At 47.6% G+C, this 15,464-nt stretch overlaps 5 protein-coding genes across 5 annotated transcripts; 3 read left to right on the top strand and 2 right to left on the bottom strand.

The window, feature by feature from the left end:
• Positions 1-592: 592 nt before the first annotated feature.
• BC939DRAFT_185601 (uncharacterized protein) lies at positions 593-3,445 on the top strand. Its single transcript, XM_051550484.1, has 10 exons — positions 593-1,315; positions 1,430-1,551; positions 1,625-1,694; positions 1,830-1,909; positions 1,995-2,104; positions 2,226-2,328; positions 2,423-2,490; positions 2,572-2,691; positions 2,781-3,144; positions 3,225-3,445. The coding sequence occupies exons 1-10, from the start codon at positions 817-819 to the stop codon at positions 3,318-3,320; spliced, it is 1,632 nt and encodes a 543-aa protein (XP_051416907.1). The 5' UTR covers positions 593-816; the 3' UTR covers positions 3,321-3,445.
• On the bottom strand, positions 3,368-4,219 carry BC939DRAFT_185577 (uncharacterized protein). Its single transcript, XM_051550483.1, has one exon. The coding sequence runs from the start codon at positions 4,168-4,170 to the stop codon at positions 3,571-3,573; it is 600 nt and encodes a 199-aa protein (XP_051416906.1). The 5' UTR covers positions 4,171-4,219; the 3' UTR covers positions 3,368-3,570.
• Positions 4,220-7,677: 3,458 nt separating this feature from the next.
• On the bottom strand, positions 7,678-9,212 carry BC939DRAFT_436979 (kinase-like domain-containing protein). The gene has a single exon (XM_051553640.1). The coding sequence runs from the start codon at positions 8,982-8,984 to the stop codon at positions 7,746-7,748; it is 1,239 nt and encodes a 412-aa protein (XP_051416905.1). The 5' UTR covers positions 8,985-9,212; the 3' UTR covers positions 7,678-7,745.
• A 1-nt stretch (position 9,213) lies between these two features.
• On the top strand, positions 9,214-11,089 carry BC939DRAFT_436978 (kinase-like domain-containing protein). Its single transcript, XM_051553639.1, has one exon. It carries the CDS (start codon positions 9,250-9,252, stop codon positions 10,963-10,965), a length of 1,716 nt encoding a protein of 571 aa, XP_051416904.1. The 5' UTR covers positions 9,214-9,249; the 3' UTR covers positions 10,966-11,089.
• Positions 11,090-11,095: 6 nt separating this feature from the next.
• BC939DRAFT_185513 (uncharacterized protein) lies at positions 11,096-12,879 on the top strand. The gene is made up of 3 exons (XM_051550482.1): positions 11,096-11,369; positions 11,462-12,698; positions 12,818-12,879. The coding sequence occupies exons 2-3, from the start codon at positions 11,505-11,507 to the stop codon at positions 12,821-12,823; spliced, it is 1,200 nt and encodes a 399-aa protein (XP_051416903.1). The 5' UTR covers positions 11,096-11,369; positions 11,462-11,504; the 3' UTR covers positions 12,824-12,879.
• Positions 12,880-15,464: the final 2,585 nt, after the last annotated feature.

The following is a 15,464-nucleotide window of genomic DNA, read 5'->3' as shown; positions in this document are numbered from 1 at the left end:
GACGGCGGGTACCCCTGGGAGGAAGACACGAGCATGGCGGCGACGAGCTCCAGCTCCTCCACGATCGACGCCAGCAGCGCCAGCAGCAGCGCATCCATTACCAGCAGCAGCAGCAGCAGCGCTCCCCCCAAAGCCGCAAAAGGACCTCTTCTGTATCGAATCAGTCAAGAAGACTCGACAAGAAAATGGCCAGAGTTTTAGTCTATCATCCCATAGTCAAGACTAGTTTTCGTGTCTCCGGCCACACAAATGTAGCTATTTTTGTCATCGGTGACGTGCTGCTTTCAAAGCGACGGAATTCGCTCCAAGTTCACCCATCTGCCATTCGCTCCAACTACTCTTTGCCTTCCAATCTCGAGACAGGGTAAGTGTACACAGCAATTTTTCCAAGATCCAATTGCTATCATCTATTATACTTCCTAGTCAGGGTGCATGGGGTTGACTACCTCTCCTACATTGTTCCATCCACGCGCGTTGGATGTTAATCATCCCACACCTCTTGAGGATTCGTTATGCGAGAGTCCGATAGTAGTAGCCTGTTTGTGGCCCCAGGAGATTCATTAACGCTCGAGCAGAGCCTTCTTGAACCATGCTGAAGCTCAATCCTACCATCCCGAATCTAATTATGCCGAGGGTTGGCCGTCGCGCTCCATCCACGCACGTTGAGCAGGTTACAAACAGCTCAACACCACTTGAGGACTCGCTATGCTAGAGTCCAATCGTGGCCACCTGCTTGGAGTCCCAGGAGTACTCATTAACGCTCTAGCAGAGCCTTCTTGACTTGAGCTCGCTCTTCACTTTTATTCCTTTCCCTCTATGAGTTACATTGGGTTTAATGCACTATGTCTGCTTTTTTGTGTTATGTTAGTTAGACGCCACCTACCATCACCACTCATGTCTCTCGCTCGGAGGAAGCAGGACAAATCTTCAAGCATTATGGATGCCGATTGGAGAGCAGAGCTGAGTGGGCTTCCCACAGAGGAGTATATTAAAACCTGCACACGGATCACCGCCATCGACTATAGAGGTTATCTCACATTCACATCGAAAGATAATGGATTCATGAGGCGGCAAGCACACTATGACTGGAAAGACACCATTGATCGCCTTCTTCAGTGCAAGCACCACGGACTTCTTCGAAAGGGTGAGGAGCTACAACGAAAGTGGAACAACAACGCCTACAAGCACATGGACGACATGCACTGGGCCCTTCAGAAAAGGAAACGGTCTGCCAAGCTCCAATCTGTCGTAGTAACAGGTTTGGCGGACGCATCAGTTAACGGCATGATGAAACGGATGCTCCAAGAAGAATTGGGTATGCCATGTGCGTTCCATTGCACAGTGCCTTTTTGTATGCCTGCTGTTAGCTGAGATATCTATTTCTAATATTACTAATTGCCTAATATCTCATGGAACATGAAATGCACAGACTTTGGTGACGTGCCGTCACTCACACAAGCGGACTCTTCTGAAGACATTCGTGCGGGCTGTGGAAACCAGGGAGTGCCATTAACGTCGGAAACCAATCCACCTGAGGCGTTCTCCAATTTGGTCCGACCGATTGACGGAGAAGGTGTTGCTTTTGACGGCTTTTGGCAAAGATGACTGAGTTTCTTGATTTTAGAAACTTACTGTTTTACAATCGATAGTGGAGTCTCAACGGGGAACAGCCCACGACACACTCGAAACTGAAGGTACTGCTTGCTTCAAGTTTATGCCATGGGCTCCGTTCGCGACTACCATTTAATGACCATGAACGATATCCGTCGGCTCTAGGCTTATGTAGCTCGCACTGATCTCACCCTGCTCTTCATTATAATATTCCGCAGATCAAAGCGCAATAGTTGATGATCAAGATCGAGATGATCTTCTCGCAAGTGTTATGCACTCAAGGCACAACCTATGTGAAGTAAGTGTTATGCTACAATAACGCTTTCTTCCAACTGAAGTTGACGAGGCGTATAGTAATGAACGCTAATGATCTGGTTTTATAGTGGATCGTGGAAGAAAAATGCATGTCATGCCTCTTTCAGGAATACCAAAAGATGTCGATCGAAGCGTTGTTCGCGAAAGAAATCAAAAAAGTTGATGTGGCAGACGCAATGTAAGTACCTCTCTTGCTTTCCTTTGGCCACTGTATTATTTTTACATCCCTTGATACTCAATGTCTTCTACCATCGTAGCGCGACATTCGGTGTATTCGCGCCATATGCACCAACGGACAGAATGCGATCTGTTTTCGGGGAGTCTAGGTTGGAAAATGTCGCACCAATTGTCAGACTCCAAGTTGAAGAAGAATACGACCTGTGTGTTCTTAAGGCAATAAGAGTACGTATTGTATAATGCATTTATGAAATTGCCTGCCTCGTTTGTACGCTGGACTAACTTGTTCTTACAATTTTAGCTCCGGATGAATGATCAGCGGAATGAGGCCATTGAGGCACTGGAGGGCATCAAGGACCGGAAGATAAGAGTGATGTTTGCGACATTGTAAGTTGTTGGCCCGTTCATTTAAATGAAATGCAGCTCTTGAACCCCAACTCAACTGCACACTGTTTTGTCTTTAAATAGTATCGAGCACTTGCCCCTTGACAAGGAAAGCCGGATCGCAGAAGAAACCTTTGTAGCTACGTACATTGCGCCAATACTCCTGGGAACGTTGAGGGCAAACGAGAAGGTCTCCATCCATTTGTACGTATATAATACCGCTTGCACTTGCCTCGTGAAATAGCATACATTGTTGCTACATCTCTAATATTTACTTGTTACTGTTTACAAAGTCCCAACACTGTGTGTGTAACTCAGAAAGACCAAGGCATGCGCCCGGACAGGCCAGACATCATCGCGAAGATTGGTGGACGGGAACTTCTCCTCGGAGAAGTAACGGGACCTTGCCAGGAGACTTACCGCGCCAAAAATGCTTGGGACCTCTATCGGCTTGCACGATTTGGCAAGTCTCTCCTGGGGGACAATCCCTTCGCACCGTTGATGCAGATCGTTCATACCAAGGGCGTCTACATGAGGTTGACGATCAAGGCGCGAGGAATGTTTCTCTTGGAACGTGTGGGAGCATTCGTGATCCCAACTTCGGTGGACATGCTACCCTCATTGCTTGGGACCATTCAAACCTTGTCTGCTGCTAAGGTAAGAGGTATTAAGAAATAAGTCAGATTTATGAGGATGGTTGGTTAAAGAATTTTGACTGATCAACCTCGTTTCGATAGGACGACCTCGCAATATTACTGGAGCATAAGCCTGAAAGCCGCAAGAGGAGTTGGGACTTCCCCGATCTCCCCATCGCAAAGAAACTTCTCGTTTAGCTCCGAGCTAGTCCAAGTTTACCGAGAGCATGGAAGTACTTGCAATGCGTCGATAATAAAAAAAATGTGAACAATTAGCATCCATTACATTTCAAGATAGAGACTTCGCCGCCCCCTTGCCCGCCTTCATACTGCCTTGCCCGCCCCTTGCCTGCCTCGCGCGACCTTTGCCCGCGCTGGCTCTAGGATGCTCGTGGATTTATTCCGGCTTTAGTAGAAAACTGTTCATGACAAAAACTAAAAGAACACTCTATTCCCACAGAGAAATATAAAACGAATTCTTTTCCAACATTTTTCTGTCAACCCTTTCTAGTTTTAATCCTTCTGCTCCCCTACCGCTCTTCCTTTCTGCCCTACTGCTACTCTGAATAAATACATGTAAATTATTATCATTAGTGCCGATGCCTGTACATCTGTTGGAAAGACCAGGAAAGCCCAGCTCCAACAGGATGGTCAGTCCCGTCAACCTGACGTCATAGGGCAGACAGAGGAGCATTTCGCTTAACCCCCAAGCAACAGCAGAGATGACTATGCTGCCCAGGATCCAGATGATCACCCAAATCGGAATCTCAACACCGTCTTTTGAGTCCGTCGTGTCGAACAGGATGTAAAGCTGACTACTCTCCCAATCAAGGTACACGTTTTGGCCATGCGAAACAACGTATTGTAGTAGCCTCGACGAGGCGCTCTTGAGCACTGAAATAGGTATTGGCTGCTGGATTTCATTGATCGCGATCGGAAGATGCTTGACGACCACTGCCATGTTAATGCATAGCCCGCTAGAGAACGGCTTTCCTTCGCGCGACTCAGATATAATGGGGTCGATAGGCTGCGGTTTAGTGACGACCATGTCAACGCTTGTGTAGAGACATAGCAATCGGGAAACGGTAGAGGAGGGCGGTCTCGTCGAGCCACATATCACCGCAGTGCGAGCATTGCTGCTTTTAAACTGGAGGGAACTACCCTCGCCACCCTGTTGTTGATAGTCTATTTCTGGGCTCCACCATATTTACTATTCATTCTCTCTTTAATTACATTTGTATGTGTTTGTTTGCTTGCTTGTCTGTGGGTGCATTGAAATTGCATGCTGCGAGATTTTTCAGCTTCGCGTCCAACCAAAGCAATTTGCTATTCATCGATCGAGCTCCCAATACGAGTACCAACATCAGCGAACATCGCCATTCTAAGAAAAAAAAAGGCGAAGCATGGCCAGAGGGGAGACACGTGTTTTGTATTCGGTAGGTGCGAACAAATGGATGAGAAGGATGCAATGGAAACGATGGAATTCAGTGAGAGTGAATTTAGAGCAAAGGAGAGACTATCTAGTTCTGCGTATACGTAAATAGGGTTTATATAGTAGTTATGTCGATGCTAACTGTGCTCTCGGATGTGGGCGAAGCACTGATGGCACTATAGCAAACTGAACCTAGTATCCTAGTATTACACCTTTTGCACGCACACGCAATGTACCAAGGCTCGATCGATTGTTCGGATGCGTGAGCCTCTCTCATGAAATACAGAGCTCTGCACTCCAGGAAGGAATTGTACAGAATAATGGTTATTCTATAGAATCATGGTCATGATCATTTAGTCTCTTAGTCCTTTGGGACACCCTTCATTGAAACGCGCCTAGTCTTTAGCTACAATATTCAGTATTACTATGAGGATCGACCTGAGCACTATCGTCCGTGTCTGCCTTCTATTTTGCTTTAATTAATACTGCTGTTCTTGTAGAGCTAATAGCTTTATATTTGTCTAGTGAGAGCGCCTTAGTGTCCATGGCAGTGAGGTAGTTGATTGCTTGACATCCATGTGGTACATATCGTCCGCAGACACGATCAGCATACTCTCAATCGTGAGCGGCTTAACATTGGATCGCATAATGATGGGGTACGGCTAGTAGTGTTGGGTGCAAGTCGGACCGAAAAAAGTTCTGTACAACGAGCCAGTATAAAGTGCATTCAGAAAATATTCTGTCAAACCCAGAGGCAAAGACAGAAAATCATGACTGCAATCATACAACCCATTAGCCAATCGGGAATGTCGAATCCGTCCAGGGTGTCTAACGTATCGTAAACCACGTAGAGAACTCCTTCGTTGTAGTTGTGGAGGAAGCTGTGTCCTAGGGAGGCCATATAATAGTGCAGCAGAAGCTGTAGCGTCCCATAACGTGGGGATGGGTATATGTCCCACATCATTCTCGTCCCTAGGAAGGGCGTGGTTAGTGGTCATCGCTAAGCTGTTATTCCGTGGTGTAGGCATTCGATCGCCCCCTAAGGCTTCTAAGGTAAATGAGTCAAATGCTCTTGGTTTCAATAAAAGCGTATTAACGCTGACATAGATGCATGCCACGCTAGTATTGTTGCGAAGGAGGTAAAGATCTGTCTTGAAAGAATAGCAGGCTGCAGCGTCAACTGTAGCTTCTCGAGTCCGGACTTCGATGAACAAAGTAGAGTTCGACTTGAAGGCTGCCTTTCCTATGGATGATCCAGATTTTGTAGTAACTCGTCCGGCTCCTCGAAAGCCATTCTTGCCACTTGGTTGAAGATTTTGTAGTTCTGCGGTGAGAACCACGCAGTGGTCATCGAAAGAGCATGGACCTCGCCAGTCGAAAACACGCACTTAGTAATGAGCATTTTCGGATAGGAAGCAAACCTCTCCGGGACGCCTCGCATAAACGTTATCAGCTCGTAGTCTGTAGTACCGCATACCGTGCCGAACCTGTTCATCATTATCCGCGCGCCCAATTCATCCACCACACGTGTATGGTTTCTGGAACTGCAACTTTCGACTGAGTATAGTTTGTTGTGGCCTGGCCTTGGAAAAAAAAAAAAAATCATGTCCGTACAGCTATCGCTAGAAAAGTAACGATTGGAGAATTCTGTATTCAACATCCGCAAGTCCACCTGGTTGCGTCCAACCCCGTAGCTGAAAGTCCGTGGTGTTTATATCCGTCCAATGCGATGTTGAGGGATGTTGCGAGTGTTGTTAATCAGACGTATCATCTCATCCTCAATACCGCCGCCGTATGGAATAGAGCTTATCCATCTTAAGAACATACTGACATGATCCGACCACAGGAACTGTATCGAGGCAATCGGTTCCGAAGATGGATAGCCGAGTCTTGTCGACGGCTTGATAAGAAGCGTGGTGGTCTTGTCCAAAGAATTTGGTACGACACTGGCAATAATCACGAAACTCATGGTGACACTCCTCCTTCAAGCGCGTGATCTGAGCTTTGTCTTTGCTTTATCCTTCAACAATGAGAGTTTTAAGGTTACGCAAGCAAAATATGCCAGGGGCAAAGCGCAATGCACCAGCGCTTTAGATGTCATCAGAGGCATATTCAACAACCCTATACGAGTATACAGATCGGGGTATAATGAGCGCCAATTGGTTGGTTGGTACCATACCCCACTGTAAGCCACGTATACAATACGGTGCATAAACCTTATTGAACAAAGTTCGCCATATAATTTCTCGACAGTCTACCCCAGTTTCTACTCACAACCTATTCCCATCGCCGCCTCTCTTGATGGCTTCCTTACCTTCCCCTATTATCGGCTGGTTGGTGGTGGCCTCTATACTCGGCGCGCGTAACGCGATTATATGCTCGAGTAGTTGATAGAGTATAGTCAATGGTAACGAGTATACTCGTATACGTATACTACGCCGTAGAGGGTCGTTGAATATGGCTCTGGTTAAAAATCTTTTTTATTGGCCGACGGTGGACTGGATATCATGATGCCAATAGTGCTGCGCCCAGTCTCTAACTTCCCCACTGTGTGAGCCCAATATATACCTAATCTAGATAGCGGCATTCGACTCAATAAGCCTTTATTTCACCATGGATTCACTCTACTGGTCCTAATCGTCTGCAAGAGTCTCAGGTACACTCTCTAGCTGTCATACTAGGGCTTGAACGTACAACAGACACTGTAAGTAACACTTAAATCCGATTCCCGGTCCGTACCTTAAGAGATGCTACTTTTTCCAGCTAGAAGTTTAGTTTGCAGGGATGGAGACATCGCTTCAATGGTACCGTCATACCAGTATAGAGCTTTACTCGTGCATGATACATTACATGGCGGGATTATTTTTCCCAACTTGCTTTGCTCTTGATGAGTTTTAGGAGACAATTATGGCAAGCAGATGAAAAGTTCCTTAAGGCCCTCGTACTTGAAGCAGTTTCCTCTCATGCAAAAAGGAAGCGGTCCTTAATCTAGGCTATACTCCCGATTGTCTGCCTGATTTGGGCTTAGGACTTAAAAATTCTCTCCTCTAACCATTCTTTCACGCCCTCTCATCCATCCATATCCTCTCTTCCTTTGAGGTCTATTGAGATTTTAGAAATCGGACCCCCTATTCACTCCATCACAGCATATTTACTCCAAGTTAAAATAAAAACAAAGAAAAAACGCCTATCTAAGGCTCTCTTACGCCAACCATGAGGATGTTCTCAATCGATAACAGTTCCTGGACGACCTGATCCATTTTCGGCCTCGCATCGTAGTGGTCATCGAGGCATCTCTCCATCAACGCGGTATACTCGGCGCAGATCCTCATGCCCTCCATCTTCACGAGATCCCCATCCCCTGGCTCTTTACCGGTAGAGATTTCGTACATGAGAACGCCGAATGAGTAAACGTCCGATTTTGTGGAGGTTCCGTATTTGCTGGTCCTTTCAGGGGACCACCACCTGCGGTAACTCTCTTCTATCTCAGGATATTGGCCAGTACGGGATGTACTCTGCTTGCACATCTCGAATCCAGTGATCTTGGGCTCCAGATCCCCATCCTGGCTCTTGTTGATCAAAACATTGGCGGCCCTGATGTCCCTGTGGATCACACACTCCCTGCCCGCCGTAATGTCGTGCATGGCCATTATGGCATCAGCGACCTTGCGCGCAATGGCAACCTTCTGCGGCGCATCCTTGATAAAGAATTCACTTAAAGGACCGTGGGTGGTAGCGTTGGTCACGATACGAAATCCTTCAGAGATACCATGCACGTGAAGGATATTCTGGCAGTCCGCAAGACACCTGCTAAGGCGGATACTGGTCATGATAAGATCGAGATGGGCACCTGCGAACTCCTTGCCTACCTCCCTGACATAGACTGGCTTGTCGTCGTAAGTCCCCATGTAAATGGTTCCAAATGGGAACTTTCCTACTTCCCCTCCAATCTCAAGTTTGCCTGGGTCCACAATCAGGACTTTCGAAATCCGAGAGGGCATATCGGACCGTAGAATCGCTCTCCCTTCATCTTGATTCCTGGACACTCCCTCCTCAAGGCGTATAGCCCCCAAATCCTCGTCAAGCAACTCTGCGTCGGACATTCTCTCAGGAACTGTGGCCAGCCACCAATCCAGGTTCTCCGCGTGCATATCGCAGATTAACGGTATTTCTCCAGACTTGATGAGGCGCATAAGAAATCCCAGGCCTGTGAACTTGGTGAGGTCGTTCCTGCATGCTTCAAGGGTGGCGACCAGCCCCTTCAGCTTAGGGTCGGTCGGCGAACCAAGTTCTCCATTCTCGAGACGTTCGAGCACGTAATTACATCTGAGGGCCAGGTAAAAGCATGATCTCTTGTTGACCCGAGTACGTCCTGCTGCGCTAGAGATACTGGCCACCAGGTTGGCAACGGCACTTGTTATATCGGCCATCTTATTTCAGCAGTAAAGTAGTTTCAAGTGTCGGATTCAGTTGTGGAGGTCTAGTTGGGTCAAGTGGAAACAAAAGAAGAGAAATGAAGGAAGGTTCAGACAGTGGCGAAGGCGGAATCAATTCATCGTCAGAGAACTGTCGACTTGTGTAGTTACACAGCATCAACCAAAACCCCCCCTTAACGTAAAAAAAGGCGAAGCTTTTTTTTTGTCACATCAAACATCTTTCCTTCAACAATCCCAACCAACACATCAAGTGCGAACCATGGCAATATCAACGCAAGGAGACGTAGCGCCAGGGCATATCTGGAGAGGGCAGAGAGTCGCGATAAAGAGTCCCCGAACGGGTCAGGAGGAGTCGTTTTTACGGGAGGTGGAGATTATCAAGAATCTTGCAGACAGGCATATCATTCAGTATTACCACTACACCGTCGAGGAACCGCTTGAACTTATTATGGAGGATGCCGAGGGTGGAGACCTCAACAGCGCCATCTCCAGACTGCAGTGGGAAGACAAAGAGAGGATTGCGGGTGAGATTGCTCACGGACTTTCCTACATACACAGTCTGGGCATCATACACTGCGACATCAAGAGCTACAATGTGTTGTTGACCAAAAAACTCGAGGCCAAGCTCTGCGATTTTGGGTCAGCGATGACAATCACGGACAAAAAGGACAAGAAGCCGTGCGATGGAAGTCCCGGATGGACAGCCCCCGAACTGCTGGAGGATAAAACTGCGTATTCGCCTGAGTCCGATATCTACGCTCTTGGGATTGTCATGTGGGAGATGGCGTCATCAGCCGCGGAACCATGCAACAGGCGCCAAGTTTTGGAGGAGAAGCTGGAGGACGTCCCGCACGAATACCGTAATATCATGCAAGCTTGTTGGGATTTGGACCCAAAGTGCAGACCGAAAGCTAGAGCAGTATTGTTTCTGAAGTATGGATGTTCTTTGAGGGAGATACAGGAACAGCTAGCGCGGCTGGCAACGGGGGATGCCGATGTACAGGACAAGAACCTACATATTCTATCCCAATTCGTGGCGGGTGGAAAATGTGACGCGAGCATGGATACCCACGCCAATGATCTGAATGAACTGGGGCGGATGCGCCTCGAGCATCAGGACTTTCTCAAGGACAGATCCAATGCGATTGAGCTCCGGCTCGAGCCTGCCGACCTAAGATGCGATGTGGCAAAGGCTGTAAAGGCTCTTGAGTACTATAGATCTGGGCTCTACGAACAAGCACAGGACTATGCACGACAAGTCAGCCATCATCCGGTGGGCAGCTATGTCTTGGGCGAGATGTATAGCCAGGGCCATGGAGTGACCAAGAACGAAGGCGAGGCACGCAGATGGCATCTCAGTGCAGCAAGAGGTGGACATGCCGTTTCACAGCATTTGATGGGTGTCAGCTGTTTCAAAGCAGGCAACCATATTGAAGCTTTGAAATGGTACCGCGAGGCTGCCGAGCAGGAAAATTCGGATGGGCAGTATAAGTTGGGTGTTATGTTCTACTATGGCCATGGCGTACCTCCAGATCCCATAGAAGCAGTACACTGGATGCAAAAGGCAGCGAATCAAGGACATATATCTGCGGCGACTGGGATGGGTAGGATCTGCTTGGGCCAGGAAAAGTATCCTGAGGCGATGAGGTGGTGCCGTAAGGCGGCTGGGGATCGCATCTCACAATATAACATTGGGCTCATGTATCGTACAGGATGGGGCGTCAGACCAAACTACACTACCGCCATTAAGTGGTTCCAACGTGCAGCTGACCAGGGGTATGGCCAAGCGCAGTATGCGATGGGTACGATGTATCGTTACGGCTGGGGCGTGAAAGAGGACTTGGACAAGACCATGGAGTGGTACAAGAAGGCGGTTGAGAACGGAGACCCAGATGCGGCCAACGAGTTGGCTATGATCGTTCTTGAGACGAACCGTAGGACAAGGCTCTACGAGAGTAATCAAAACCTGGGTTAGGCCATAAAGGAAGGGAATCTTTTGGCTAAGGGCAATCATCTGCTACGGGACATGTAGTGTTTGCATGTGAAGGCAAGAACGAGTAGAAGCAATAAATCCCCCTTAAATCCTTTCTTTGTTTTTATCTCTTCTTGGCGAAGCTTCTCTTATCTTCTCTATCCCCAGCATCTTCTACCAAGGCTCAAAATGAGTATGTGCTTCCTTCATAGTATCATTATTCAAAACCACCTCTCCTCCCGCCCATCTTGACTGTTTACTAGTCCTCGAAGCACTGGACTCATTGAAAACTCACTCTCTTGAAGTGTATTTTTGTATGATATCTTTCTATAGCAACCATCAAGTTGGGCATGTGTACAGCCTGTTATGGTCGGCCAGAGTACTTGAGCTGGACAGAATACGTAAAGGTGCGCGTAGGACAATGCGGTGTTCGAGGTGTAGCCATAAAGGAAGTTGTTGGTAATATACGAGAGACCGATCTCATGGCTATGAGGAATAGGAACATCATCCAGTTCTACCATCATTATGGCAACATCCAGGTCATGGACTTTGCGGACCGTGGCACTCTTGCCGACAACATTGATGAAATTGGAGACAGAAGGGAGGAGATCGCGAAGCAGATCAGCAGTGGACTCGTGTACCTCCAAGGTATGGACTTCGTCCACAGGAAAATCAGAACATCAAACATCCTCCTTACCAGGAATTTCGACGCCAAGATAGCGGGGTTCGGATCCGACGATATGGACTGTGATGAGCGATGGATGGCACCAGAGCTGCGTTCGGACTCTCCCCAGTATTCTTTCTATTCAGACATCTTTGCACTGGGGATGGTTATGAGGAAAATGGGAAAAGGTTCCGAAGACTACATGCGGTGGATGGTTCGGTGTCTAGACGAGGAGCCCAAGAAAAGACCATTGGAGTGCCCCATTGTCACTACAGAAGACGTGGACCCAGCGCCAATGATAGACAGTACGAACAGCGGACGACTGCAAGCACTCAAGAGCATGGCGCATAAGAATGGAGATGTTGCCAACTACATAGGAGCCATGTACCGTGCCGGGAGCAAGGTTCCAATAGATGAAGAAGAAGCGTTGAAATGGTTCTTGATTGCGGCTAATCTGGGGAATGCAAGGGCGCAGAACACCATGGGCGTTCATTACCACGATAGAGGGGACTGTGTCGCAGCCGAGGGCTGGTATTTAAAGGCCGCAAAACAGGGATATCAGGAAGCTTGGTCCAACTTTGGTGATTTGCTGTTTACCCAGGACCGATTTGTCGAGGCGGCGGAATGGTATCACATGGCCGCAGCAGTTAATGACGCGCATGCACAGTACTCTCTTGGGAAGATGTATTTCGATGTTTGGCTGAACGATACGCTAGCGCTCGAATGGTTCAACAAAGCTGCAGTTCAAGGATATGTTCATGCGGAATACATGATGGGATACATGTACCAACACGGAAGAGGTACAAGGCCGGATGACGAGAAAGCAGAGGAATGGTACCTTAAGGCCATAGGGAAAGGGCATGTCTCAGCAGAGAGAAGCCTGGAAAAGATGCGTCACGACAGAAGAGCGTGGGTACAGATTCGAGAATCCGAGTGGGATATGACATCTATGGAGGATGATGAAGGGAATCTTGATCCAACGAAGATTCTTCTTAGCTTTAAGAATTTTTCTCTTGGCCCAGAGGAATACTTCCTGCACGCCATGGAGGAATCAATGAAAAATGCAAAGGAGGTAAGCTTTCGATGTATCTGAAGCGACTTTGTCTTAATCTATGTGAGAGATGAACTAGAAAGGATTCAAATATTCAAACACCAATTCGATTTGCCTTTGCGGCCATCCACTTTATTCAGCGCTAGAACCGCCCCCTCATTCTGCCGCACTTGTGACAATGGCTATTGACCAGCGACAAGTCTACAGATAGATCAGAGGCCATGCTGTATCGGTAGCTTCTGCTGCTCGAATATTATTTTAGTCAGCCATAATCAGTACCAGAGACGAGTTCCAGTATAAATTACAAGAATCCCACATTAAACAATCCACTTTTTTTCTCGCTGACTTCTTGGCACATCTATTTCGATCAAGGCTTTGCGACTTTGAGAGTACCGGACATAGGAGTCCTAGGACCTGGACAGAAGAAAGCAATGGCATTAATGACGCAGCACAGAAAGCTACGTGCTCTTGCGTTTAAGATTCAGCAACCTTTCTTGTTGGAACTGTGTCCGGTATTGCTATAAAGTATAGTGTCAGGAGAGGTTAATGAGGAGTATCTGCACACCACACCGGCTAGATATTTACTAGTTAGAGCCTCATGGATAAAATAAGAGACGACCGTTTGGCTGGGGAAGGCAATAAAATAATATTTTTATTTCGCCCTAAAGGCGTCTTCGTCTCTTTCTTGAATCGGAGGTGGTTTTTTCGCGTTCCTTCATATCCATATCGCCTCCCCGGTGAATGGCTGCTTTCAATTGGGATATAAATTGTTAGACTTTGGGATGGGATAGATACCTTTTCTATTCTCTGTGTGCGATAGAGAGATGGAGTGAGTGAGGGTGAGGAAAGGAGAGAGAGAGGAGAAAGAGGGAATGGAAGTTCCAAGGATGACAAGATGTGCGATTGCAAAATAATTTTTACAAATTAATGCAACACCAACAGCGATTGGTCGTCTCTTATTTTATACGTGGGACTCTATGCACTTATTAAGGTGTTTTTCACTGATAAAAAGATAAAAAATCAGGGCGAGTATGAAATGGTTAAGCTGAGGCGAGAATAGAGGTGATGAAGCTGAGACGGAAATGGAAGGGGTAAAGCCGAGGCATGAAAGTGGAAGGAGAGGTATGGGTAGGGCTGTGGACGGGAGCGATAAGGAAAGGATTTTAAGGGTGCACTTGATAAACGAGTGTATCCTATTGGTGCTCACGCGCTTTGGTGCGACTCTCTTAATAGGAGAATGGCAAAGGCGTGCAGCAGACCAGCGCGAATTTGCGCTGTAGCCATACAAGCTACACGCCATGTTCAGCATTAAGGATTGTCAAATTAACATTCGCTGCCTCTGTAAATTTAAGACTTGCTCAGCCCGTCGGTACACGTTAACCAGGCTGATTGATTCAACTTAGCTAGGGCTATCATATCAAATTAGCCAGCCGTTTTGCTCGTCTTGTCCACTTCTCCACACAGTTAAATATACGAAGCTGCAAAACGATTGGAAAGTCCACAGTTGGATCGCGCGCTTCAGTGTTCGGTCAGGAAGAGGGGGCTGCGACGCGACACCCATGGCTCCTACCCCACCATCGTCAATGGGCGACCAGAATTATTTTCCAGAGGGATCGGGTTGGAATCTTGAGACATGATCCTCTGGTGACTTTTGAGGCACTAAAACAGCCTGAGCGAAGACTGCTAGAGACAGAGTACATCAACTGGATCATAGACGAGTATAGTCGGTGTCCTCTTTGGGAACGCTGGATGAAGGTTGTCAGAGCATCTGCTGCCGATGAAGGCAGGTGGAGAAAGAATACAGAGGGGATTGCCAGTGGCAGTAGCGGAACTCGAGCGCTGATGGATTTGATGATGGGAAAGCTTTGACGTTGAAGAGAAAGCTTACGCAACAGCAGGAGACGGAGCAGAACTTGAGTAGGGAGCAGGTCAAGGAGCGCATCGCGCAGTTGTATGGCGGTCATTATGTGTTCTTGAATAGTGATAGCAAGAGGGAGGACGGCAGACCAGCGGATGGAGATATGGATGGGGATAAGGAAAGGAAACAGGAGTCCAAAACCAAAGTGACGAAAGAGTTTTGCGGGGCACTGGAGCACCAAGTGGAGCTGTTCATGTTGGACATCAGGAAGTAATCGCGTATTTCAATAAATAATTGGTACGTGCGCTACATGCAAAGGCTCTTTGTGTGACCAGGAAGTAGTAACGACCAAACTAGTTGGGCCATATTCGCTATAGTTGATTCTCTATATGACCATGATCCAGACAGTCGTACGACATTAATATTGAAGGCGCTTGTGGAGTAGGCGTTAGCTGTCAGGATAGTCCAAAATCGATCGCAGTAAGAAGAGAGCAGCAGGGGAGATGAGCATCAAAGAAGGAAGGAGACACCTCCGATGGCGCGTCCGGCCGCTCCATTATCGGATACAGGTTCACAGACAAAGGTCGAGAATGATGGAAAAAAGATTTTGCTCGTTAGTAATTGGCGAAGAGATAGGGCCGGCGTTGGGATTGTAGCCGTAGACCCATGCCCCTGACACCTGAATAATCTCGCACGATAACGGCTGGTCTGAGGATGGCATATCACTGATGGGTTCGCTATGGTCGCAATCGATGACTACGTTTGTGGTGTGGATGTCAGGGTTGGTATAGCTGGTATTGCCGACAACGGAAGCGTCTGAGCCCAACCAAGGATCCATTTCTCGGAGAAAACCATTGGCCTCCACGTCGTAACAGATAGGCCGGACCACAGCGTCGATCTGTTCGTGAAAGCTAGCCATGTCTGATGTG

The sequence above is a fragment of the Gamsiella multidivaricata genome, assembly GCF_025024155.1.
Source record: "Gamsiella multidivaricata strain RSA 2152 chromosome Unknown BC939scaffold_4, whole genome shotgun sequence".
Lineage (NCBI taxonomy): Eukaryota > Fungi > Mortierellomycota > Mortierellomycetes > Mortierellales > Mortierellaceae > Gamsiella > Gamsiella multidivaricata.
Note: the sequence above shows the minus strand (reverse complement) of the source record. Positions and strands in the feature narration are given on the sequence as shown.